Source organism: Pezoporus flaviventris, unplaced genomic scaffold (assembly GCF_033815535.1).
Source record: "Pezoporus flaviventris isolate CSIRO_AGI_PZ_B2104156 unplaced genomic scaffold, CSIRO_AGI_Pfla_v1 ptg000001l, whole genome shotgun sequence".
Taxonomy (NCBI): domain Eukaryota; kingdom Metazoa; phylum Chordata; class Aves; order Psittaciformes; family Psittacidae; genus Pezoporus; species Pezoporus flaviventris.
This window is the reverse complement of record NW_026892549.1, coordinates 55,778,066-55,804,495: the sequence shown is the minus strand read 5'-3', so window position 1 is coordinate 55,804,495 and position 26,430 is coordinate 55,778,066. Positions and strand designations below refer to the sequence as shown.

At 42.3% G+C, this 26,430-nt stretch overlaps 1 protein-coding gene across 6 annotated transcripts in view; it reads left to right on the top strand.

Moving 5' to 3' along the window:
- Positions 1-26,430, top strand: part of DIP2A (disco interacting protein 2 homolog A) — a 100,406-nt gene that overhangs the window by 29,012 nt on the left and 44,964 nt on the right. For 5 of the 6 annotated variants that reach the window (XR_009744291.1, XM_061458377.1, XM_061458368.1 and 2 more), the window contains exons 2-5: positions 1,664-1,735; positions 7,942-8,061; positions 19,517-19,636; positions 25,267-25,512. Coding sequence is in view for 5 of the 6 variants with exons in the window: in XM_061458377.1 (XP_061314361.1) it covers positions 1,664-1,735; positions 7,942-8,061; positions 19,517-19,636; positions 25,267-25,512 (558 nt within the window). In the remaining variant the exon portion in view is untranslated. The remainder of the gene's footprint in view (positions 1-1,663; positions 1,736-7,941; positions 8,062-19,516; positions 19,637-25,266; positions 25,513-26,430) is intronic. The other variant, XM_061458386.1, reaches the window with a different exon arrangement.

Here is a 26,430-nt window from a genome sequence, read left to right as displayed (position 1 = left end):
GCACATACAATATTAACCTAACCCACCACTTATGTATTAAGACAAATACCCAAGAAACATTTTAAAATACAGAGTAGGAATTTTTCTGTGTAAAATCTGACTGAGGAAAAGAGATTCTTGCTTCTGCATATCCAAACCACTTGTCCAGATGAATTAAAAATTACTGTTACTAGTAGACTATACTACTATATATATAGTTAATAGCCTCATTTCCAAGGGAATCCCGTGTAAATCATACCCTGTCTTTCTCTGGATTACCTTCATAACTTGATTCTGCTGTTTGCCTGCAGATAGGATTGGTAAAGATAAAGGCAAATACCCAGCATATTATAGGACATGTCAGATCTTACCCAGGGAAGCTGTGGCTGCCCCATCCCTGGCAGTGTTTAAGGCCAGGTGGACACAGGGGCTTGGAGCACCCTGCTCTAGTGGGAGGTGTCCCTGCCTGTGGCAGGGGTTGGAGCTGGATGAGCTCTAAGGTCCCTTCCAACACCAGCCAGTTTGGGACTGTTTGCACGCCTATGACTGAGGTCAGAGAGGCCCTAGGAGTGGGGTTGTGTTCCTGGAGTTCTGTCAATTGCAAGGTTTCCAGACATTAAGTATAGATTTCTTGTGTGAATAGCATGGGGAAGAAGTTTTAGGTTTGGCAGGAAGCGGCCAGAGGTCGGCTGATTTACTTGGGTTTTTTTTCCCCTCTTATATGCCCTTTTCATGTGTATGTTGCTGGAAGAATGTTCTTGAAGCAAAGATCAAACTGCTAAATTTTACTTTTGTGTCCTGTTTCATGTCAAGGTCATTACCTGCATACGTTTCTAAAATTCACCTTTTATTTGAGCGTGTTTCAAAAAATAACCAGGTATCTTTAATATCTTTAATCTTGGCCATATTTCATGCTGGTTTGAGTCATTTGCCACAAGTGAGGAGGGATAGAAGTCCAGTTTGTTAAATGAAACTGCAGAGTGCCTCACCCTCTTTAAACAGGTGTGAGTTGTGAGAGCTGGCAGTGGTTTTAGATCCCTGTTTTCATGTCTGCGCTGAGGTCTAGAAAAGAGACAAAACTTGTAAAATCTTGGTGGGATTTGGGGTGTTTTAGTACAAAGTTTCCTGCTGGTTTTACGTGAAGTTCTGTTGGTAGAACCATGGCAGTGCAAATTCTAAAATGTTTCAAAACCTCTTCTGGGTCTCTGTAGTTTAGCTTTTATTCTACTCTGTGAAAAGACCTCATGTTTTTCCAGTGGAGCTTTACCATGTTTTACCAGTGGAGTCTGCAAAACAGGTTTAAAATGGGATGTTGGATGATAACTGTGAATAAAAGCTAGTGCTGGAAGGAGATTATCACCTCCTAGAATTTGAAAGCTTCCTTGTCTTAACAGTGCATCTGTTTTGTGCTGTGTAAATGGTAAATAACTTCAGAACCAGGTTTAGCACAATGCTGCAGACAAAACCACTATCCCTCTGTGGTATACCTCCAAGACACTAATGATCATATCTGCATGGGTATTATGGGTATGGCCATGAATTTCTCTGACATCTCCAGCTCCTGATTGCTGTTAACTCATTCAGAATTATCCAGTTTAATCCTAGGGATCATGAAAATGAGAAGGCTTATTTAAAACCAGTTCAGTAATTCAAACCAATATGAATTTGTTTTTTGTTTCTTTAGGAGACATCACTCAGAAAGGATATGAAAAGAAAAGAGCAAAGCTGTTAGCACGGTACATACCATTAATTCAAGGTAAGAGACTGCGTGTAAGTTACACCTTTTGTGCTAAATCTGGGGAAATAGGTAATGGAAAAGTTCTCATTAAATAGAATAGACGAATTAATAGTGTTTGATTGACATGGCATCTAACCAGTTTCTTCAAAATGCTGTTTAATATAAACTGTTACTTCTTAAGGTGTCTATTGTCAGACTTTATCTTCAATGGCTGAAAGCTAAATGCCCAAGTTTTTGGTTTATTTTTATACTAGGACACTTAAATCACTCTGGGTTTGAAGCCATTCTGCTGCCACTGAGCTTTAGGCTTGTATTTGCTAGGTAGATGCTTCCATAGCTTGAGAGATTCTGGTTGAGAAAAGGGAAAATGAGAGCAGAACTGAGGTGAGTGGACCTGATCATGAGACACTGTAGATAGATGAGAGAAAGAGAGTACAATGTTAGTGTTATGCTCAGAGAAGAGAGGGACTAATGCTGTGATTTTGGTCCTGGCTTAGTTCAGATATTTACAGAAGTTACTGATTTGAAGGAGAAATGGGCAGCTCCATACAGTTTTGTGCAAATTGTGGAACTAGATGATAGTCTCTTTTGCTTTTGAAATCTCGACGTAGTGATGCCTTTGGCTCTTTGTAGCAGGAGAGACAAAAGTTCTATTCCCTTGAGTTCTGCTCAGCTGTGGTGTTTTACGGTGTGTATTTGACGTTGAGCAGTCAGAACATGATCTGGAGTTTCATCGTGGGGTTTCTTAGCATGGGTTTGTTGTGGATTTGCTGTTTTACCAACAGCTGTAGCTTTTCCCGTAGCAAATATATAATACTCTGTGGAACATGCAGGACCTAACCTGGCTTTATAAAAGGGCTCATTCCTTGAATAGAAGCAGTTTGGATTTCTGTGATAAATGCTGTAGTCAGCAGCAAGCTTTAGTTTCACCTGCCAGGAGGAGCTGTTTCACTTTTCTCTTCATAATACTGTGTGCTCCAGCTCAAGATTTTGAGACCAGGACCTGCCTTGAGTGGGGACACCTCACACCAGACCATGTCACCCAAGGCTCTGTCCAACCTGGCCTTTAATGCTGCCATGGATGGAGCATTTACTTCTCTGGGCACCCTGTGCCAGGGCCTCAGCACCCTCACAGGGAAGAGCTTCTTCCTTAGGTCTTACTTGAACCTACCTTTGATAGACAATGCCTTGTACTTTTCTCAAACAAACCATGTAAGACCTCTTTTGTTCCTGTCAGGAGCCCAACATGTGTTTATATCCATCCTTCTTGGTAGCTTGCTTGCTTCTTTTCTAATTAATGTGCTTAAATAGACATTGCCTCTGCTGACTCAGCTAATATAACCACATTTATGTAAGTGATGTGGCCAACATCACCTTGAAAGTTAATAGCCAAACAAAGAGGGTTTTAACAGGGATCTTCCAAGGTCCACGGCCTCAGTCAGCCAGCCATCTTCCCCTGGTTGCTGTGCTTCGTGCTCTTCCCTGCTCCTAGGGCTGGTTTTGCCGACTCCCTGCCACAGAGGCTTTTCATTGTCTGTCTTCTGCTTCTTTTGCTGCCTGCTTTGATTAGAACTGGGCTGCATGGCACTTAGGTAATTTATATGAATTTGGGTTGTCCCTGACAGGCAGTATCCCCTATGTTAGGAGAGCCGGGCCCCTTGTGAAATATCTCCTGAACTGCTGTTTTGGGTGCTTCAGCATTCATTAGAGTGGGATGAGTTTTACACCCTGCTTAGAATAGACTGTTATTCTGAGAAATAAAAGTTGTAGCTCATGACACGTAGGTGTTCTGCTTACCAGTCTTGTCATGTCTAAATGAGTATGTCTCTTGCTGTTGGCATTTTCATTGAGACAGTTTAGTTTCCTGGCTAGTATTTGGATTCATTGGATTTTTAGCAAATGCTTTTGTATTTGCTGCTGCTTCCTTTAATGGCAAATAGTAACACCCTTAAGATGGATTCATTTTCTCCAAGCTTATGCGCTGAAGTTTACTTCCTTGAGTAGAGGAAAACACTATAGAACAGTGGAAGATTGTCATGCACGATCATTTATACAGTGTCTATTACCATTTCTTTAAACTCATCATTTTCTGATATGTTATGCTGGATAATAAATTGCATTGGGTAGACCCTTGTGTAGTTTCACTGATCCAGCATGTGTGAACACTTAGATCACTTCAGATCTGGGAGAGAAGAATGTGTGGATCAGGTAATATGTTCTGGGAAGTGATATGACAGCGAAGAATGGTCAAATTGAACTATGACCTGTGTAAGGGCTGGATGCTTAATAACTAAGATAAGATTTATCAGATCAAAAAGTGAAGAGAGGTCCTCAGATTTCAGTCTCTTGGGGGATAATTTTCATTTACTCTCCTGCCTTAAGTTTGCTATGAAAGGATCCAAAACTCAGCAAGTTTCATGTAGAACTTCAGCATCTCGGGTCATTTATGTGAGAAGAGTTTGGCTGTCTTTTTTCCTTTACAGTTCAGTAGGAACTAACTGGAAATAACTATCCAAAATTCTGTTTAAAGCAATGTGGAATTAATGTCTGTTACTATGGAGCTGTACTTAACCTAGGTATGCATCAGCACAGCATCAGCTTTGCTGAGAAGACTGAGTAGTACAAGGTACACAAGTGATGGTGAAATCAAAGGGTTATACCCAGATACCTTGTTTGAAGGTGCTACACAATGATGCACCTCTTCTGCCATGATGCATGAGGCAGTATTAACAGGGAAGGAGAAGCTATTTTCATCACACCTGATCCTGCGCCTTGCATACATTAGTAAACAGATGAAAAACCTTTGAGGAAAGATCTTGCCTATTCTTGTAGACTGCCTGTCTCTAACTAGGAATGTCCTGAAGCTCCCTCTCCTTTAGGGCAGGCAGAGACAGCCAACTAAGAAATGCTGCATTCCTCGGCCAAAACCTCCCTGGATTTGGTAGGGACCCTCTGTGAGTGTGGGTGGAAAACAGACCACAGTGGAGAGGGATGAACAGGAGGTCTGCAGGGCTTGGATCCATGGAGAAGGGGTGGAAACCAGGGCCAGGGTTGGAGAAGATGTGCTGAAGAGCCTTGGGTAATGGGTCTTTGGTGAGAGCAGGTTGCTGGGTTTGGAGGAGACAGCAGAGAGGGACTAGGGCAGAGCTGGGTAGAGCAAAAGGCTGGCCTAGAGCCAGACCGGGAGTTTCCCACACTTGGGTTATTTTCCTCCTTGTTGTGCCCCTTTTCCTTTCTTTTAGTGCTCTGAACCTGGTGCTTGTCTTTTGTTCCTTATTTCTAGATACAGCTCAACAGCTGCAGAAAGGTTTAATGGTGCACAAAGAGCCTGAAGTTGGCCTCCCTCTTCCCTCTCTTTCTGCAAAGCTGTCTAATGGGATAATGTCATCTTCTGCTAACTGTATTTTTGGAGGCATCATACATAACTAGGTAGCAATGCAAGTGAAACTGAGCAGAGGGATTTGTTGCCATGCTACTTTAGCTCCTTTGGCTTTCATTTTTACCATTAAAACATAGAATATTTTTGATTCAGCTAGTAAACTGCTTCAACTTATATAAATTAACTGAGTTTAGAACTGTATGAAACAAAACTATGAATTTTTGTTTTGGGAGATTAGATTTCCAGATCAGTCTTTTTGCAAAGGTAAATTAGATTTATCTAATCTACCAAATCTATTTAGATTTGAATTCCTAATAGCTGTTACAAATAAGGGTTTGCTGAGATGGTGGTGAAAGTCTTTAAAAACAGTTGAGTTTGACCTTAAGACATCACATCTTACTCTGATTATATGGAAGAGGCAACAGAGCAACTGCTCTGCATGTGGGTTCTCAGAAGAGTCATCTTGCAATAAAGTTTGTGGTTTTGCTAAGTGTGTTTTTGACATTTCTCCTGGGACTACAAGAAACCTGGAGAGGGGCTTTGGACAAGGGCCTGTAGGGACAGGACAAGGGGAATGGCTTTAACCTGCCAGAACAGGGGAGATGGAGATGAGCTCTTAGGCAGAAGTTCTTCCCTGTGCGGGTGCTGAGTCACTGGCACAGGGTGCCCAGAGAAGCTGTGGCTGCCCCATCCCTGGCAGTGTTCAAGGCCAGGCTGGACACAGGGGCTTGGAGCAACCTGCTCTAGTGGAAGGTGTCCCTGCCCGTGGCAGGGGTTGGAACTGGATGAGCTTTAAGGTCCCTCCCAACACAAACCAGGCTGGGATTCTGTGATTCATTTATCTTTGCGTGTCTGATGCCAGATGTGTTTAGCCCGGCATCCTCCCCAGCAGTGCTTGCACTTGTGGTCATTGTCCTGTTTACTGGTCAGTGCTCTTATCATTAATTTGGTTTTGTTTCTATAAATCAAAATTGCTTGAAATATCAGTATTAGTCTTGACTCTGCAGTGTTAGTGAATGGAAGAATACAGCTATAATTCCAATAGTAACTTTAATTTACTCCTGTAGAAATGAATTGTTCTGTTAATTGGAACAAGCAGCCTCTTTAAGATGACTTTTAGTTTTTGCTAGCTTTGGCTAAGTTAAAAATGGACAAAATTGAGTGATAGTGGATCAAGTCTTCAGTGTGTACTGCTTAAAATGTTATTTTTGTAAAGCTCATCAGTGTGAATGGGGGATTTAGCAAATTACCCAGCTGCTTCTGCTGACGGCTTCTGCATAGTACCAGAATAAATTACCGAGTTCACCAAGCTTGTAGAACAGGATTTTTCTGGCACATACTTGCGCAGCCTAAGAGTTACATGCAATATCTTACTGTTTTTACCAAAAAGTGATACTTTTCACATTGATCCTTGGTATTTCTGCATTATGAACTGAAACCTCTGAGAAAGTAAAAAGGGAGATTTAACCTGAAGAAATGCACCTGTGGTTGCCAACAGCAGCACTGATTTTGTGCCTCATCCTTATTTAAAGGGTACTTCTGAGGTTCAGTGATATATATTTCATTGTCATGGCTTCGTTGTGGTCTTATGAGACCTGATTCCAAGGCTGTGTGGTCACTTGCTTACATACGAGCTGCAGGAGTTCAGAATGGGGGTTCATTGGCTGTACTGAGCCTGGATAGAAACAGATTTCTAAAGTTGGGTACTGAACTGTAGGACTGGCAAAGATAAGCATAAGGAATTCAGAGGAGAGCATTAATCTCTTCTTCCACCTAGAACTTATTACCCTCTTTTGGAGGAAAAAACCCAACTCAGTTGTTGCATTATCTGTTGCATCTGCTCTTTTCTTGGCTCAGGCTTTGAAGGAATTACTTGCCTTAATCTTTTTAATGAATATAAAGTTGTTATATACTGTATCCAGATCAACAGCTCTCACTGGACTCTTGACTTGTGGTTATGTTAAACATTCATTCACATGAAATGCACAGTACAGTTCTCCAGTGTTTTCAGCACTCTTCAATTGTCAGATGCATTGAATCAGTTCCATTGGCAGGCTAAAGTTGCTTTTCTTTTAGAAACAGAATTCTGCTAAAGGTTTTTCAGGGAATGGTTCCTCTTTATACTGGGTAAGCACATGATGTTTCAGCACTACTCGGCTCCAAGTTCAGGTGTCCTCCATTGAGGACACTTCAATTTCTTTACTGGCCTGTCTCATTTTCCCTATCAGCACCTGTTACGTACTTCAAAAGCTTTACTTTTGGAAAACGGGAAATGATGTTCTTTCTGTATAGCAAACTGTAAAAGACAGGAGCATATCTCCAGAGTTGGATGCCCAGAGAAGCTGTGGTTGCCCCATCCCTGGCAGTGTTCAAGGCCAGGTTGGGCGGAGCTTGAAGCAACCTGCTCTAGTGGAAGGTGTCCCTACCCCGTGGCAGGGGGATGGATCTGGATGAGCATTAAGGTCCCTTCCAACATAAACCATTCCATCATTCTGATTCTATGATATCTCTCAATGTCCAGCAGTTAGATGAGAGAGGGTTGATTCCCTTTCCTCCCTTTGCATGGATCTGGCATGCAGACCACCTAATGACAAAGGATTATAAACAAAGTAGAGCATTTTTTTCTGATCCTCAGAAGTGTTTGTTATCTTCTGTGTGAAATGCTTATCTGATGAAGCTAGGGTTTAAATAATTTCAAATGCAGTTGGTAGATGAGATTTGGTTTTTAGAGGTATAGACTGAGGGCTCCAATTGAGCTTGTCTATGTTCTTGACACCTACTTACTCAGAAAGTAGATGTTTTATTTGTGAGCCTCAATTTGTACTGAAATCAAACTGTATTCCAGGTGTGGATCCATCCCTGCAAGCAGAGAACAGAGTGTCAGGCTCTTCACAAGCTACTGCCACTGGTGTGAAACAGCAAAAATCCCGTTCCAACAACTCAAGGGATGAGCGCTTCCGATCTGGTAAGGACATGAAATGTAGCTAAAATAGCAGGTGTTTTAAGAGGGAAAGTAGTACCTACTACACCTAAATAAAAAGTTGGAAGTGTTTTGGGAGAATGGAAGAGCTGATGAGTATTTTTCAAGTAGCTTTTTGTATTTCTTATACATGAGTGGGTTTGTTTGAATCCAGAATGGAGGAAAAGGCAGGAGGCGAAGAAATAGTAGCCATGCCTTCTGATGTTTTTCTTGCTGTGATTTTTACACTGTGCTTACCAGTTTTCTCTTGTTTGCTGAGAAAAATGATTGGGTTGCAGTTTATGGAGCAGTTATTTAAGCATTTAGAAGATTGCATTGTGTGGGTTGTGGGTTATTTTGCTTGTCAGTGGGTTACTTTGTTAAAGAAAGGTTATAGGATTAGTATATTTGTTGTAGCTCACTTTCAGATATTTCCTGGTTTAAAGCAAGTGCACAAAAAAAGGGAAATGTCACAATGGATATTCTACTTAAAATTAAATGGACACCACTGTGACAAACCTGTTTTGGAAACTTCTGTGAAAACACCAATATCCTTATCACATCCTGTTGCCATTGTTACTTCTCAGGTGGTTGAAGTACAGTTTCCCTGTGAAACTCCTTGTCACAATAGTAAGAACAGGCAGGTGTTTAGAAGGTGCATTCTCTCCTAAATGCATTTGGACTGGAAGTTTTTCTGTTTGTTTTCTAGGGTAATTATATGTCTTGGGTTTGGTGATGGGAAGTGCAAGTAATGGCATGCACTGCACATTCTTAACTGTGTTGTTGGTCTTGTATTGCCTTGCTTTTTAGCATAGTGGTTATTGCATCATATTTATATGTTATGAAAACCAATTAAATGACATGTTCAAGAGTATGTACAGTTTGGTTATTTATATTTATTCTTGCATTTCAAATGTGTCATCAATAGACTTTCACTGTTGAAGATACTAGGGAAAAACCCAACAGATTTAGTGGTTGAATTACAGCCACGTTTTCCAAGTTACTTCATGACCAGTTGGATTCCAAATAAATTACAAGCATGAATCTGATAGAAATTAGATCTTTAAAATAGCGTGTGGTGGTGTTAAACTAACAGATAAAATCTGCAAAAAGAGCAGAACTACAATGGGGAAATATCAGCTGAGAGAGCTGGGAGGGTCTAGAGCAATATGCTATATATGAGCACTGCGCTGTCTATGAGCATTGTGCTGTCTACACGGACGTTTTTCCTGTCTCAAAGCCTCAGATGTCCTAATTTGCACCAAGGATACTTAAAAAAACAAACCAATAAAACAGAAGCAAGTGAAGAACCCTGACATACTACTAGTGCTGTCTGGGGGAAGTTTGGCATTGGGCTCATGCCGCAGTGCAAGACACATAAAAATGGGTGGATATTAACAAGTTCAGTTCCCGGACTTGCTGATGTATGGTGTCTTTAGATGATGAAGTATCTTTAATTGTTAGCCTGACTATCAGTGCTAATGATCAGTGCTTCCTCTTTTCCTAGAGTTAATACTTCTATGGCTTTGTTGATTTTAACATTCTTTCAGTGGAATTTCAGTGATTCTAAAGCACTCCTCACAGCCTTGTCAGGCCAGAGCTTAGCCGATACTGTTACATCTCAATATGCGCATTTCTGAATGACCCAAAGTGTTCAATGGACAGTTACTCAAGATAAAGCCTGATGTGTAGGGATTTTAGGTTATTTCTTGTGCTTATAACTGGCCAGTGCCAAAATCGTAGGTAATACTTCATATGGACTGCCACGTACTTGCTGAAAGTATTACTACTCTGATTCTAATAGACGTTGACTCATCTAGTTGACTTGAGTCTGAAAATGCTTCACATTGGAGTTGCCTTTCAGTGCCTGAAGGGGGCTACAAGGATGCTGGAGAGGGACTCTTCATCAGGGACTGTAGCAATAGGATGAGGGGTGATGGGTTCAAACAGGGGAAGTTCAGGTTAGATCTGAGGCAGAAGTTCTTCCCTGTGAGGGTGCTGAGGCACTGGCACAGGGTGCCCAGAGAAGCTGTGGCTGCCCCATCCCTGGCAGTGTTCAAGGCCAGGTTGGACACAGGGGCTTGGAGCGACCTGCTCTAGTGGAAGGTGCCCCTGCCCGTGGCAGGGGTTGGAACTGGATGAGCTTTAAGGTCCCTCCCAACACAAACCAGTCTGGGATTCTATGATGCTCTTTTTCAAAGGTACTCATGCTGTGAGATTGATGTCTACATATAGCATGAGTACAATCTATGTTGATGTCTCAGAAAACACCAGTTACTGCGCAGTGGCTTCAGTTGGTTCCTTCCAGTGCTTTGTCAGAGTCACAGTATTACTTCGCAAAGCAGTCCCAATTTAGCTGAGAAATTCTGTCTATGCTAAAAGCATTTTCTACCTAAAGAAAAGATATCCATCACCACTGGCTTGAAATGTTGTTAGCTTTTTAAATTTCCCCATGCTTTGGCATACATTTGAAGGGTAAACAGCCTTAGGCTATAATTCTGGATACTGTTGCTTCTTTTATCCGTTTCTTTGCCTCTCATGACTTCTGCTATGTCCTTTCCAAGAGCAGCTGATGATGGTGGAATGCCACTTTTCACAGAACAGGATCTCTTTCTGGAGCAATTGTAGTTATTTTAGAACCATCAACAAAATGACTTAAAAAAAGCAAGTGGAACAATTTTGCCTTTTTATGTAATTAATCTGCCATTTACTAGCTGTAAGCACAGTTTTTAATAGATTCCCACAGTTGTCCATTTAAATTAACTCTAATTTTTATTATCCACAGATACTTGTCTTTAGGCAGTAAATATTACCAAAAAATTCCAACAGTGAATACCCTCAATAAACATTGTAGGCTACTCAGTTACCTAATAGTTCCTGGGACGACAGTTAACATTCCAGTGCTTTACCTAGGCTTTTATCCTGTTAAAGGATGTGTGGTAGAGGAAGGGAGAAATGCAGGGACTTTGCAAGCATTCATCCACCGTAAGCACTAAAACTCTTGTACTTGCAATGCAGATGGTGATGCAGCAGCTATTGCTGCTAGCTTTTCTTCCAGGGAGGGTATGTGGTTTCTGGTGGAGGTTCTGTGCCTTCTCCTGTGTTCAATCCCACTGCTGCCTTGTTTGGGGTCAGAATACAAATCAGTTTGCTGGTAAGCCTTAAGGATGTCTGAAAAAGCTTTCCTGGCACCTTGCACTTTTTTCTGGTTACTGTTCTTAAGCTTATTGGAGATACAGCTGTAATATACAGACTGTGCTCCTGGAACAGAGCCCCCCATATGCTGGGCTGCACCCCCAGAGCGTGAACAGCAGGTCAGGGATTCTCCTCCTCTGGTGCGCTCTGGGGAGACCCCCCTGCAGTCCTGATCCAGCTCTGGGGCAACAGCACAAGAGGGACATGGAGCTGTTGGAGCGAGTGCAGAGGAGGCCACAGAGATGCTGTGAGGGCTGGATCAGCTCTGCTCGGGAGCCAGGCTGAGAGAGCTGGGCTGGTTCAGCCTGGAGAAGAGAAGGCTCCTTAAGGGGAAACCTCAGAGCAGCTCCAGTGCTTAACGGGGCTGCAGGAAACCTGGAGAGGGGCTTTGGACAAGGGCCTGTAGGGACAGGACAAGGGGAATGGCTTTGACCTGCCAGAACAGGGGAGACTGAGATGAGCTCTTAGGCAGAAGCTCTTCCCTGTGAGGGTGCTGAGGCCCTGACCTTCACAGGGTGCCCAGAGAAGCTGTGGCTGCCCCATCCCTGGCAGTGTTCAAGGCCAGGTTGGACAGAGCCTTGGGTGACATGGTCTAGTGGAAGGTGCCCCTGCCTGTGGCAGCATGGTCCCTTCCAACCCAAATAATTCTACGATTCTCTGAACAGATACAGGGATGTATTTGGCGAGCTGTTCCTGATGAGGAGCAGGCCTTCTCACCTGTGCAGGTGCAGGGTGATCCCTGTAGAGCAGTGGACAGTGTACAGCAGCTCCCTTTCATTTCCTGTGCTAAAGCTTGATCCCACACCAATACTCTGCTGTAGCAGCCTTCCTGGAGTCATACTGCCTTTTAAAGTTGTTTTTACTTCTCCCTGGCTCAACACCCCCCTGGCAATCCTTGTCACAGGGATGCGATCATATGGGACACTTTAGAGTACCATTTGTAGAGGCTGACAGGGCTGTTTGCTTTAGCTGGTGGCATTTGGAGACCTGTGAGAAGTAGGAAAACTGGTCAACCTGTGAATGCCATTTTTAGTTCAAACAGCAGTAGAAATTCTTCCTCCTGTCCCTAAGGCAGAAACAAGAATCAGGGGCTGATAAAACAAGCAGAGGCTACAAACAGGGAAGAAAAATGCTCTTCTAATAGCTGGAGGGTTTAGGGTCTAGTACTTCAGGTGACTTATAGTCCACAAAGTATTTCTTAGTGTTCCTCTCCCATCTTTTTTCAAGGACACGTGGGAAGAAAGGAAATGAGAATAGGTACTTAAAATGGAAGAGAAGATTATGGGGTTTACTGCAGCAGAGGAAGGGGAAAATGTTTAGAATCAATAATGAATTGTTGATGGCTGTTTGCAGCTTGCTCAAGAGCAGAAACAAGTTGTTCAAGGCTTTTTCTTCTGCATTTGGATATATTTTTTCTCACTTTGGTATGTGTAGTCTTCATGTTAATCAGATGGTGGGCTTGCTGATGTCAGTCAGATGGTGGGCTTGCTGTTCAGCTCTCCACTGCTGACTGCTGAACAGTTGTGTTCTCTGCTCTCAAATGGTGCAATTCCGATCACATTTGATCTGGGTTTAATGACTAGTTCACTGGGGAAGACTGAAGTCCACAGTTCTTACATGTTAAATCAGTTTCACAGTCCATTTTTAACCCTGTAGTAGTACACAGTGGCAGAGAGCTGCTGTTTGTAATCCTGCTATCCAGCTAGGCTTTAATTTATTACTGTCTGAATTTTTGTACCTTGAATGTTCTGCGGCTTTAAAATGATTTCATTCCTTTTACTTTAGCAAAGTCTCTTTCATTGGGTACCTAATGTGGAAAAGCTCTTAAAGGAAATGTGGGATAGGAACAAAGCGTTCCAGGGAACCCTTGAAATTATTTGACCGAGAGAATGGTCCTACTCAGTTGTTATCCAAGGACAAGATATTAACAGCAAAATTCGAAGCTGGAGGTAGATCTTAATGAGTGCAGAAGGAGCTGATGAGTTTAAGCAATGCTGTAAAAATAAATCATAGAATCATAGAATTGTTTAGGTTGGAAAAGACCTGCAAGATTGTAAAGTCCTACCATTCCCCAGCACTGCCAAGTCCACCACTAAACCATGCCACTAAGAGCTTCATCTACACGTTTTTCTTGAATGCTTCCAGGGACAGTGATTCCACCACTGCCCTGGGCAGCCTGTTGCAATGCCTGACTGCCCTCTCACTGAAGAAATTGTTCCTAATATCCAGTCTAAACCTCCTGTCACAACTTGAGGCCATTTCCTATTGGCTCATCACTTGTTCCTTGGGAGCAGAGATCAGCCCCCTCCTGGCTCCATCCTCCTGTCAGGCAGTTGTAGAGAGCAATAAGGTCCCCCCTGAGCCTTCTCTTCTCCAGACTAAAGCCCCCCACATCCCTCAGCCATTCCTCATCACATTTGTTCCCCAGGCCCTGCACCAGCTTCATTTTCACTGGCTTGTTACGTTTTGCCACTTACACGCAGAGTAGGTTCAACAGGAGAATGACATATCCCCCTGCCCCAGCATAACAGGTTTCTTGGAGATTCGGGTGACTCTTCAGCATTACATGCTACAATCCAGATTCTTTTTTTTTTTTCTTTCATTTTGAGGAATCAGCATCTTCCAATGCAAACCAGTTCAACAAAAGAAAAATGCCTGTCCAGCTCTATCTTTGGATTCTACCCCACCTTGCTACAGGTATTTCTCTAAGAAGTTGCTTGCAGCTGGATATGTGAAGTCATTTGCGCGTTATCCTAGACCAGAGATATTTTGCCAGCATCTACCTCAAGCCTATACAGGGAAAGGGAACCAGCAAGAAGGAGATGATTTTATATTTGTTGACATTCAGGTTTGAAGACTTCTAACCCATCCTTTAGAAACAGAGTACCTGTAACATAAACAAAACCCACATGAAGGCCTAATTTATCTTCATGACAATTTACAGTAAGATCATTCTAGCACAGTAACACCCAGATCAAACCACTGAGTATATTTATATTTAGTTCAACACTGAGTCACGTGCCCACACACAGAACAATTCTACTGACCTCTAGGAGATCACCCAAGTTGTTACTGCTGAGCTTTTGCTGAAATGGGGTGCTGATGGAGGGCATAAATACAAGTACCACAAGCTCTGCACAGAAAGGCTTTGGGATATCAGAACAGTCGTGTGTATGTGTGTGAGAAACAGCATTGTCTGCTATGACTAACAGATAATTAAGTATTTGAACAAGGCACCAAGGTGAGAGGAGGGCATATAACTGATATTTTGAAGAGCAGATTTTTAGTCCACTATCTCTAGGCTAAAATAGGATTTTCTTTTTCTTGCTGATATTACTGTATTATGCACCCATTGCAAATGAAAGAAAATGAATTTGACTTCTATATGGGAAGAAGCATTGGCTAAAACAAACTGAAGGATCAGGTAAGAGTTTCACTTTCTACTTTTTCAATGGGACTTTGTGACCTTTCCTAATAGGAATGAGTAGAACGTCACTACGTTGGACTTTGCACGAGAAAATAAGCTTTATCTTGGATGTTTTCCATAGACTTCAACCATGGCTGGGTTGTTTTTTTTTTAGAACAGTTTCAATGACTGGAGCACTACCACATTATTACTTTACTGTTTCAATTGGAAAGTTTCAGTTTTCTGACTAGGGGCTGTTTTTTACTTCTTCTGAAGAAAATAAATAGAAAAAATAACATACAGAAGAAAGAGCACCTGATCAGCATTCTTTTTTACTACCTTTCAATAAAGAACATCCCAAAGATGCCAAAATAAGAGAGATACTATGAAAGTATCAAATGAGTCCCTGCCAGACATTGCATATGCAAAATACTGCCCCACTGAAGCGAGCTAGATGACTGCATGACAAGATTTATTCTTCCATGTATTCTGCTCAAAGCCCTGCCCCACAGAACATTTAAATCGAAAGGATAAAGTGGTTGAGTAGACGCCAAATCCACAAGTGTCCGCTATGAAAATTTGAAACATTGCAGGGGGCTGGATTAGATGACCTTTGAAGGTCCCTTCCAACACAAACTATTCTACTTTTCTAAAATTAATTACTTGTATTCAATTCCCTGAACCTAAGAGAAAATGCTTAAAGCTAAAGTGTGAAAAAAAAAGAAATCTTGAGAAGTTAAATCTCTATTTGTATTCACACACATATTTTTCAAATACTGACTTGAGCTATCAGCATGAAGTACCTAGACATATGGCAGTATTAGGTAAGAATGAGAAAGCCTGCTATTAACACTCCAAGGTGAGAGTGTGATTATACAAAAGGACTGTTTCCAACAAGCAGGTTGTACTTAATTAGCAATGGGCATGGAATGACCATGAAATCAATCCAGGAAGCCACATTCCCCACATCAGCATGATTTGTTACGAACAGTATCCATGCACAGAAACACAGCTAACACACCATTTTAAAACAAAAAGCAGAAAACTAGAGCTTTAAAGACAAGCGTGCTGCCTACCAGGAGACCAGGCACAACATGCACCAAGTAAAGTAACAACATTGCAGTCATTCACAGCCAAATCTGAGGGAACTGAGGACCACAAATCATTCTATCAGACTTCATAAACAGACCTTGGGTGAGCAGTTACTTAAGTGTTGAATCAGGCTTCTTCTGCTCTTTTTGTGCCACATGAAAACCCTACATGCTTGCTTCTGCCTTTCTCGGTCTCTCTTATTTCTGTACCTTAGCACAAAACTTGCCTACTGACTCACATGAAACAGAATGAAATAGTATCCTGACTGGTTCCGGTTTTATCATTCAATCTGGTATTTTCCAGCTTTGAGGTGGGAGTTGGGAGGGCGAGAGGAGGAGGTGGAGCTGATTTTGCCCTCTGGAAATGGAATAAAAACTAGTTCCCATGCTTGCTACCACAAATCTGTGTTGTTATGACCTGTCCCACTATCCTTTCTTAAGATTCCTCAACGCACCCTTGCCTGGAGACAGGCCTTTCCATTCCCTACATGCACAGCTAGCTAAGACTGCTGTCAGGTTTTAATCTGTGATCTTATTTAAGGACTTGATGAATATATATAAAGAGTATAAATATTGCATGTTATTCTTCTCTTTTGGAAGACCTTTTCTGGAGTGAAAAACATTTATGTTCTGCCAGATGCAAGAAAAATGTCTTCTAAATTAAGCATAGATATATATGCATGATTGAAGTGAATGCATCTCATACTTACCGTCTGTATGTAAAAGCTTGGTTTTGACTGAAAGTTCTGCCACGGAAATGTGGCTTGCACAATTGGCATTTTGTCCCTAACTTTTAAAGGCTGAAAGCATAAACTTTCTGTAATATTCTCAACTCTGTGGATAGCAGTAAATGCGTAAAGTAACACAGGAAAACATAGACGTGTGTTGTGTTCTCATTAAGCTTTCTAGACTTACGTGGAAATCAGAGGTTTGCGTCTGGGTATCCATAGTAGTGAACTTCAGTGGTGGGTATCTACAAGGAGAGGAGGGAGAAGTGAGCAAAACCAGAGATCAGGAGTAGCCAAGACTTGTCCAAAAGCAGTAGCTCAGATGTGGGGAAAAGGAGGCAGGGAGAGGGAATGCTTAATTCATGACACACGTATTGACAACTCCTTGGTGTGAAGGTCAGTGGCAAAAATCTAGCATGGTGCCAAATATTACAAGGAAAATCGTGTCTCAAAAGACAGAGGTTTAAAAACGGGGGAGTAGGGGGGTGGGGTTGTATTTTTATTTCACCTCATAATATCATCGTCCTTGAACCTCACAAGTTGGTTGCACAGAAAGTTCTTATTTGAGACAAGCATTTACCTAGTAAATTCCTACATAGTAGATTCAGCAAGGCCAGGTGCAGGGTCCTGCCCTTGGGTCATGGCAATCCCAAGCACAAACACAGGCTGGGTGGAGAATGGATGGAGAGTAGCCCCGGGGAGAAGGACTTGGGAGTGTTGGGTGAGCTGTTGGAGCAAGGCCAGAGGAGGCCACAGAGATGCTGCGAGGGCTGGAGCAGCTCTGCTCAGGAGCCAGGCTGAGAGAGCTGGGCTGGTTCAGCCTGGAGAAGAGAAGGCTCCTTAAGGGGAGACCTCAGAGCAGCTCCAGTGCCTAAAGGGGCTGCAGGAGACCTGGAGAGGGGCTTTGGACAAGGGCCTGTAAGGACAGGACAAGGGGAATGGCTTTGACCTGCCAGAACAGGGGAGACTAAGATGAGCTCTTAGGCAGAAGCTCTTCCCTGTGAGGGTGCTGAGGTTCTGGCACAGGGTGCTCAGAGAAGCTGTGGCTGCCCCATCCCTGGCAGTGTTCAAGGCCAGGTTGGACACAAGGGCTTGGAGCAACCTGCTCTAGTGGAAGGTGTCCCTGCCTGTGGCAGGGGTTGGAACTGGATGAGCTTTAAGGTCTCTTCCAGCCTAAACCAGGCTGGGATTCTATGATAGGTCTTGTAAGAACACACAAGTGATACGTTATATTTGTATATATGCATATTTTAAATTCAGCTGAACAGATGATCTGGGGAGAGTTGCAGGCTTGAAAAGTGACATTGTTACTGCAAAGAACTAATGAACAAAGAATAAGACTGAATATATTGCATTCTCTGGAGAGTCATGCTTCTGAGTTTATGTGCAGTATTTGTAATCTGGTTTTGAAATGGGGAATTGAGTAGTTGTCCCCCAAGTGTTGGATGTTTATTCAGTGTATTGGGACACAGCTGCCTTTGGAAAGTGTTCCATGCCAAGACTTCCTGAAGGTTCACATTGATGTGCTGTGCTTTGCTGTTTCATAGATGTTCCTTCCCTGGAATGCTAAAAATCACTTCTGTTTCTTGTTAAAATAGGAACTTCCCCAGAGCTATCTCTTGACTAAAATTGATCAGCCTATTTAAATTAAATTAGTGCTCCAGAGCCTCGTGCTGAGCATGACCCAAGCAGGTACAGAGCTGGTACCGTAAAATATGGAGCTTTGCGTGTAGTCATCATCAAGGTTAACCCCTGTAGGTATGGGGCAGAGAAATTACTTCTAGATATATCTGTATGTATGTATCCATATGTCAGATGTGAATGTTTGCCATGTGCCCGAGTTTCACAGCCCGTGGTTGCAGCCTTAGGTGGATACTTAATGAAATAATACATCTTGGTTTTTCAAATTGAACGGTTTTGTTCTGTAATTGTTCTGTAACAGCTTCCACATAAAAGCAATGTGATAAGACAAACGCATAATCACAACGCTTGCTTTTGGGCCCCTTGTAGCTATGTGTAAGCGTAGCCATTTTGTATTTGTTTTTCAAGAGTTTGACTCTTTAGGCCATAAGTTAAAGTGTATTTTTGGTCTGCCTCATTTCTCCTTGATATCTGTTCTCATGAATTTGCTTTCTACTTAAGGCTTCTCTTTTGACAGCATTGGAATGTGTCTGTGTGAAAGAGAAAAATCTGCTGAAGGCAATTTAAAACTACTTGAATACATTAAACTTTATCTGCAGTGTGGTCTTGATTGAGCACTAAATTCCTCTTTAATCTCAGTTTTGGCTTAAAAGTAAGAAAATATACCCAGTAAGCATATTAGGGTAATTTTTGTTTTCAGGAAAGTAGAAACACTTTGTGTCTCTTCCCTAATTCTTCTTGCACATTTTGCCCCTGCTTTCTATTTTGGATTACTTACATTCTTTTGTGAAAGCTTCAAGTGTGCATTTTCCACTTATTTTTCCATTTTCCCATTTCAGGATGAAGAGTCCAGTGCTGTTGCCAGTTCATCTCCATTTAGATTTCCCCATAAAATGAAACTAAATCAAAGCCCAGGATAAATATACTTGGTATTCTGTAACTTGAGTACAAGAGTTTTCAGGGTGTTCTTCCTAAGTGATACTTTGAAAGCCTCTTTGGGCTGATTTCATGAGAAAATATGTCAACTTGACCCTTAACTTTAGAAACTGTTGCCTCTGAGCTTAATTTGAGTGGGGGACAGGCATGTTTATTCAATCCTACTACACACCCTTGAAGGAGAAACAGTTGGTATGAGTTGTCACAGCTTCAGAATTGCAAACTGTGTTACTCTGACTTAGCTTTGGACCTTCCTGCTGCCCAAGAAGTGCTGCTTCCACTGCATCTGGGAGCTTAATCCTTTCTTCAAGCTGAGTGGTTGGGCTACACAGGACTACAGCCATAAGGGCCATCATGTGCAATTCAGCCTTTGGATTTGAGCATTGATGCTTTCTGTGGTTTTAGAAAGGAATAATGGTTAAACTTAATCTCTTAACCTTTTTTTCTTTTTCTCTCCTATGTAGATGTCCACACGGAAGCAGTACAAGCAGCACTGGCAAAATACAAAGAGAGGAAGATGCCCATGCCTTCAAAAAGACGGTCTGTTCTTGTACACTCTTCAGTAGAAACGTACACACCTCCAGGTATCTATTGAGTTAACCTACGTAAATCTTGCCAGGTGAACGTACTAGCAAATATAAAGAGCAAATGCTTTGTAAGTATGTTGCAGTAAACCTCTTCTATATTCATGGCTGCATTTCCTGTTGGTTGGATTTGTCCTTTGATGGCTTTCCTCAAGATTTTTAGTGTCTCATCTAGAGATACTGTAGCTGCTGAAAGTACACTTGAAAGCAATCCCAGAGTGAGCAGTTGCCCATCATGCATTAGGTATGCTCTCTGAGGTAGTGCCTTGCTTGGAAGGAGATCATCTTGGCAAGAATGTCAGAGCTGTAAATACCATATTCCACGTTGCATAAGCTTCTTTTTTTAAGAGTTGAAGAAAATGCCAGAGCATGAAGTTGCTGCATTGACTTGCAGAACATCCATCAGGTGGTTTCAGCGGTGAGGAACTTAAAACTTCCCCAAAATCAGATGCTCTAATTCAGCATCAGATTGGTTAGGTCAGAATTCTTTATTAAGGGGGAAAAAAGTAATCTTCCTGTTGTCTCACAGTGAATTCTCTAGAGATTAGGAAAATCTTTCTCCAGATGACATGTGCTAGCACGCCAAGTGTTTTCAGGGCAGTGTCTCGTATAGAAAGAGGAGGAATTGCCCTAAGCTCTGAAGTTTTGAATGATGTGCTCTTGTCTTTCCTGATGAGTAGAAGCACACTGACCTCTAGTGCCCTTCCCCATCTGATCTATTTCTTATCCCCTTTCTGTAAAAGAGCAGGTCTGGTATGCTGCTCTCTTGCTTCTTCTTTCTGTTCTTCCTATTTAAAGGAAATTTCACTTTTCTTTGCTAGTGGCACTTTTACATATTATTTTTGTGGGTTCGATGGTTATTTCATTAGTTAGTAATAAGCTGCTTTTGTAGTCGTATATATGGTCTTTCTTCACCCTTACATTTTGCTGGCAAGATATGTTAAGGTGTTGTGCTAAGGATTAGCTTACTCTTCTAGTACTTGCATACTCAGAAGCCCATGAGGGCAGTACTTGTAGCAGGGTGGTTATCGTGCACTCGAGTTTTCTCACATCCATGTTAGTTTTGTATGTGAAAGTTGTCATGAATTCCATAAAGTGAAATCCTGGAGAAAATGAGCTTACAGTGACCATCTGTATACCAAGGCTTTGAGAGAGAGGCCCTGAGGTTTCTGTTTATAGCTCTTCAAATCAGTATTCCTTCTCAGGAACAAGCATCAGTGCATTTTAGGTAGCATCACTCTGTTTCTCTCATTCTCTTGGTGTGACAAATTGCTGTATGCTTGGCATGAGGTTTAGCACGACAAAAAAAGAACACACCACTGTTCTGCCTAGGATTTAGTGCCCAGAAAAGAGCTGGCATCCAGAATCCTGCTGAGAGCAAAGGACAGCAAGTCGTTCCTATCTTCCTTAACATTTAAAACCAGAAGGAATCTCCTTGCGCTTGTTTTTGAGAGAAACAAAATATCATTCTCTTTTGAATCCCTTCAGCATTTGAAGAAGGGTTAGTACAGTTCCTGCTGAACCCGCTCTGCCTGAGCTCAGGGCTCTGTGCTGCTCCAAAGAAGCAAAATCTTGAGGAAGTTGAGAGACTCTCTAAAAGCAAATGGAGATGCTGTGGTGAAACGTTAGGTTATGTGATAAAAGCTGGGCTGCACACCTTTGCAGAAGCACAGAGAGTGGCAGGTAGGGGAACACAAACAATATGCTGCCCAAGCTAATCCCAGGAGGCATCAGCCTGTTGCAGATCCATTTCCACAAGCCCAGGAGAGCCCTGGGAATAACAGAACATGAAATCTACTTGGAGTCACTCTCTCCAGGGCTGTCCCTGCAGAGCCTCAGCACCCCTGTCCAGGCATGAAACCCATCCAAATTAGTCAACACTAGAGCACCTTCTGAACTGAGGCGGTGATGCTGCAGAGGAGTACAGGGCACATTCTGCAGGGCAGAAGTACTTTGGGACTGTGTGAGACTTGTTACGGGGTGTCTAAGTGAGGAACCACAGATGGGGAGAGAGATAAATTTGGGTGGTTTGGGGAGGAACAAGCGTGGGGTAAGAAGATAAAAAGGTTATAAATGGTATGCATGTGACCCTGCAGTCTGTCACCTCTTCCTGTTACACTTCATTTCCAGTACTTCTTCTGGGTGATGGACTGTACATTCTCTGTGTGTGGATTGGCTGAGTCAGTGAGACTACATGAGCAAATCACAGAATCCCAGACTGGTTTGAGTTGGAAGGGACCTTAAAGCTCATCCAGTCCTAACCCCTGCTACGGGCAGGGACACCTTCCACTAGAGCAGGTTGCTCCAAGCCTCTGTGTCCAACCTGGCCTTGAACACTGCCAGGGATGGGGCAGCCACAGCTTCTCTGTGCACCCTGTGCCAGCGCCTCAGCACCCTCACAGGGAAGAGCTTCTGGCTAAGAGCTCATCTCAATCTCCCCTGTTCTGGCAGGTTAAAGCCATTAAATGAAGTGGGACTGCAGCCTTGGGCTCCTACATCTGGGTGCCAGCACTGGGATGATGAGGATCCAGGAAGAGCCACTTGGCAGGCTGTCTTACGTCCAGCTAGCTGCTTGAGGGGTCCCTGTCATACCTGTTTGTGCTTATATGGCTTCCATCCTGCTTGTGTGATTGCTTTTGTGTCTTTGTGCTGCTGAAGAGCACCTCCTAACATGCCTGCCCATGTGGTTAGCAGAGAAGACAAGTATACTTGTGCTGGGCTTTTGAAGGTTACAGAAGCGCTCTGACTATTATATTCTGAAAGAAGAGTTAAGTGTTTCTGGGATCTGTCATGCTGTTTCTAAGAGAAAGTGACTTCTTAGCAGATACCCTTATGAGAGAATGGGCCACTGAATAAATTCTGTATCATGGGAGAACAGGCCTTTCAAAACTATTCCAAGGACTTGGTTCAGCTGTATCAGTTCATAAAAATAATGTTCTTTTTATGGGCCTGCCATTATTTGCAAAGTTAGCTCAGCAGGAAAGATATGAAATTGCAAAGAACGTGAGTAGTGCTGAAGCATCTAGTTTTGTTGTCTTGAGCCATTAAAACAGTGCATTAAAATCCATGTATTGGCAGAAGTTCATGCAGTTAAAACCAGGCCTTCTTAATAACTGGAATCTGTTACCATCAGTCACCAGGAGAAGGAAGCATCAGATTCTAGTCACAACATTAAATTCAAAACCAACTCCTGACCACAGGAATGGAACTGCTTTCAGCAGTCACCCTTCCAAAATTGTTAATGTCCCTTTGTTTTTGTCCCATGGAGTCTTTCCTCTTTCCCATATGGATTTCCCATGATCAGGACTTGAGTGTTGATGCAGGCTGCATCCAAAGGGTGGTGGTTCTGCAGCTCTTCTGGGTCAGCTCCCAGCAAGGAAGAGCTGCAAGCCAAGTACATAACATTCTGCTCCCAGTAATTTACTCTTGGGACTGCCACAAGCTGGTTACTGGTGGATGTCACCTTCCTACTTTTCTGTTGCATTAAGTATCCTTCATTTTTATAAACATTTGATATTTCGCATTTTAAGTGGGTTTTTCCATCCCGCCCTACTTATGGAAGACATCTGAAAGCTTAGGAATGTTAGGCTTCATTAAACTTGTGTCTGGATAAGGAGGTACTCTCAGAGTGTGTATTCTTTGCAAAACTTGTTTTTTCTATAGTTTCGTTTCTCACTCTGAAGTGATAATAGATTGCAAATGTGGTGCTTGGTTGCTTTGATTTTTTTCCCAAAACCTGACTGTTTTTAATCTTGTTCCGTATTCCTGGAATTGTTTATTTTGCTTTCTGCCTAAAAGACAAAGGGCAGGTTTGGCTCTTCTCCAGGAACACATGGAGTCAGCAGCCAGAAACTCCAGCTGTGGCAGTAGCCCAGAACTGTGACACAAGGCATGGCCTTGGGAATGGTGGTGCACCACAGCTGTATCTTCTCAAAGATCAATTGTTGGGGTGTTTTCATGCCAAATTGTCATGTTTGTTATGGGATGGTCACATAAGGAGAGATCTGGGATTTTGCTTGTGAAAAATTGAGTTAAATGGGCTTCCTAGGAGTTGTGGGTTTAGACCTGTTTAAGAGCAATTATTCAGAAGCTGTTGGAAATGCACCAAAAAATGCAACACCTGGTAACTGAAATTTGCTGCCAAAGGGGAGGAAGATGTTTTTAATGTGGCTTCAGCAAAATGTATATGAAATTGTATATGGTTGATGATGGAAAATTAAATGCCAACAGTAAGGTTGCAGGATTTCTGATGTAGCCCACCACCAGGATTTCCATGTCTGGAGTACAGGAATGGAAATTTCTCTATTTCAGAAGCTCTTTTCCAGCCTTTGGTGACTTCTTAATTGGTTTGGCCATTATGTATGACTCAGAACTGCTCTTCACAAACTGACTTGGATGTGAACTTTTATCACTATATCATAGAATCACAGAATCAACCAGGCTGGAAAACACCTTTAAGCTCCTCCAGTCCAACCATTCCCCAGCACTGCCAAAGCCACCACTAACCCATGGCACTGAGGCCTCGTCTCCATGGTGTGTGAACACTTGCAGGGCTGGTGACTCCAGCACTGCCCTGGGCAGCCTGTTCCAATGCCTGAGCACCCTGTGGGGAAGGAATTGTTCCTCAGCTCCAGTCTAAACTATCCAGTCAGTGTATTGTTTTAGGAGCTTCCCCTCAATTATCCAGGCAGAAAGTGGAGGGGGAGAGGCCTATGAAGGATCAAGTTCTTAAAATTCAGACATCAAGTTAGGAGGACAAGGTTATTTTTATTTTTCTGTAATAAAGCTGCCTGTTTTTCACTCAGAACCAACTGGGATGTGTTTTCTTGCTATGTAGCAACACCTTTTTATTTGTTATTGAGTGGATAACATGTGGAAAGTTGAGTGCCAAAAGGGAAACTTCTGGAAAGTTGTAAATAACTGAATTGTAGTAAAAATAGGAGGTCTTTGTTAGACTTCTAACAGCAACAAATACATGTCTAGAACAAAACCTGCTTTACTAAGCATTTCTCTCTAGTGCTTATTAGTATCAGGTGATGTGGGTAAAATACATGGTTTTAAATTCCATGCTTTTATTCCTATAAGAATAAGCTCCTTTTATTCTTAGCTTAATGCAATTACTCTTTGATTTAACTTCTAGCACAGTGCTTTTTTCAGTCACTTCTTGTCCAAGAATTTGTCAAAAGAATAAAAAAATGAAGACTTCCCCCCCCCCCCCAAAAAAAAAAATAAAACAAATGGAATTTAATCAGGTGAGGTGAGATCCAGTTTACCTGTTCCAAGGCAAAATGTTCTTTCAGTGAAATAGGTATGGAATACTCACTGACAATGCCTAGGGAATGTACTGGGTACCTTAGGTAGAAGCCTTTTTTGAGCCTTAGGTCATTCGAAATACAGATGGCAACTGAAGCTTTGCTTCAAATGTGTTCTGGCTATACTGTGTGGAAGTTGTTGCATTAACCTAAAATGGTGTTGAGCCAAATTTGTGTATGTGAATATACCATTTGCTTAAGACGCACACCTCATGTGTAGCACATGAGAACGCGACGTGAAGAACATGGAGAAGCTTCATGTTCCGTCTGTTGGGTCATTCCCACGTTACATGCCTGTCATCATTATTTTAATCACAGACACATCGTCAGCATCAGAAGATGAGGGCTCCTTACGTCGGCAAGGGCGGATCACCTCCACTCCGTTCCAGAGCCATTCCAACGTAGAGCCCTGGCTTAACCGGGTTATTCAGGGCTCCTCCACCTCATCCTCTGCATCTTCCACCTCATCTCATCCAGGAGGGAAACCTGCTGCTGCTTCCAATACTGCTACTGTCACCGCTGCTGCCACTGTGCTTGCAGATCTCATGGCACACACCCAGCTAGGTCAGTAAAGAAGTGTCGTTGGAATAATACCAGATTCAAAAATCCCAAAGCAGGGCTAAACACAAAAATTCTTCACCAGAAAATACCTGTAAATAGCCTTAAAATGTACAATCTACAGACCAGGTATGTATGATATGTATGTGTTTGATTTAAACCATGTTCATGAGATCTGAACACGCGTTCTTCTTGGTAAAATGCTTGATTTATCAAGAAACTAGGGTTCAGTTTTACTGCATTCAACAGCAGAATTTCAAAGGGATTCTATTTTTGGTGCATGCTTTCCAATCCTCATGTATTTACCCTGGACCATATCAGGTTGTGGATTGCAGAGGTGAATTGGTAAACAGCCAGAAGACTAGAAAAACATCCAGAATGATTTGGAAGGTTATGAAATCAGAACTCCTGACTAGGCGAGATTTCAAGCTCAGCTGTGATTTTATTGTTTTTCCTTCAATAATAAATGAAGTGTAAAATATAAGTCATGAATAGTCCTTTATTGTGAAACTTAGAATGAAAATGGAGAACTGACAGTAAGCCAAAATGTGAATGTGAGTTTGATCTCAGTCTCTGTAACACTGGAGTTTACTTTCTTTGTCATAAATTGCAGAGCACTTTACCCAAATCTTCCAAAAGTCTTGTGCTTTTGGAAGGGTTGGGAGGGAAGGAGGGCGGAAGGCAGTCTCTTCCACCATGGGAGTAACTTTTACAGTGGTTTTATATGCTGTAGTGATGACTGATAGTGGATTTATGTGTGTGCAGCAGGTCTGCACTAATATTAAGTGATGGGAAAGGACCTAGAGGAGAAACAGGAACTTTGTATTTCAAATAAATTCTCTCCCTGAAGTAATTTAGAAAAATGAAATGAAAAATTCTGTTTGCATTTCACCTATGGGTTACAGTGTGAAGTTCTTGTGCTTC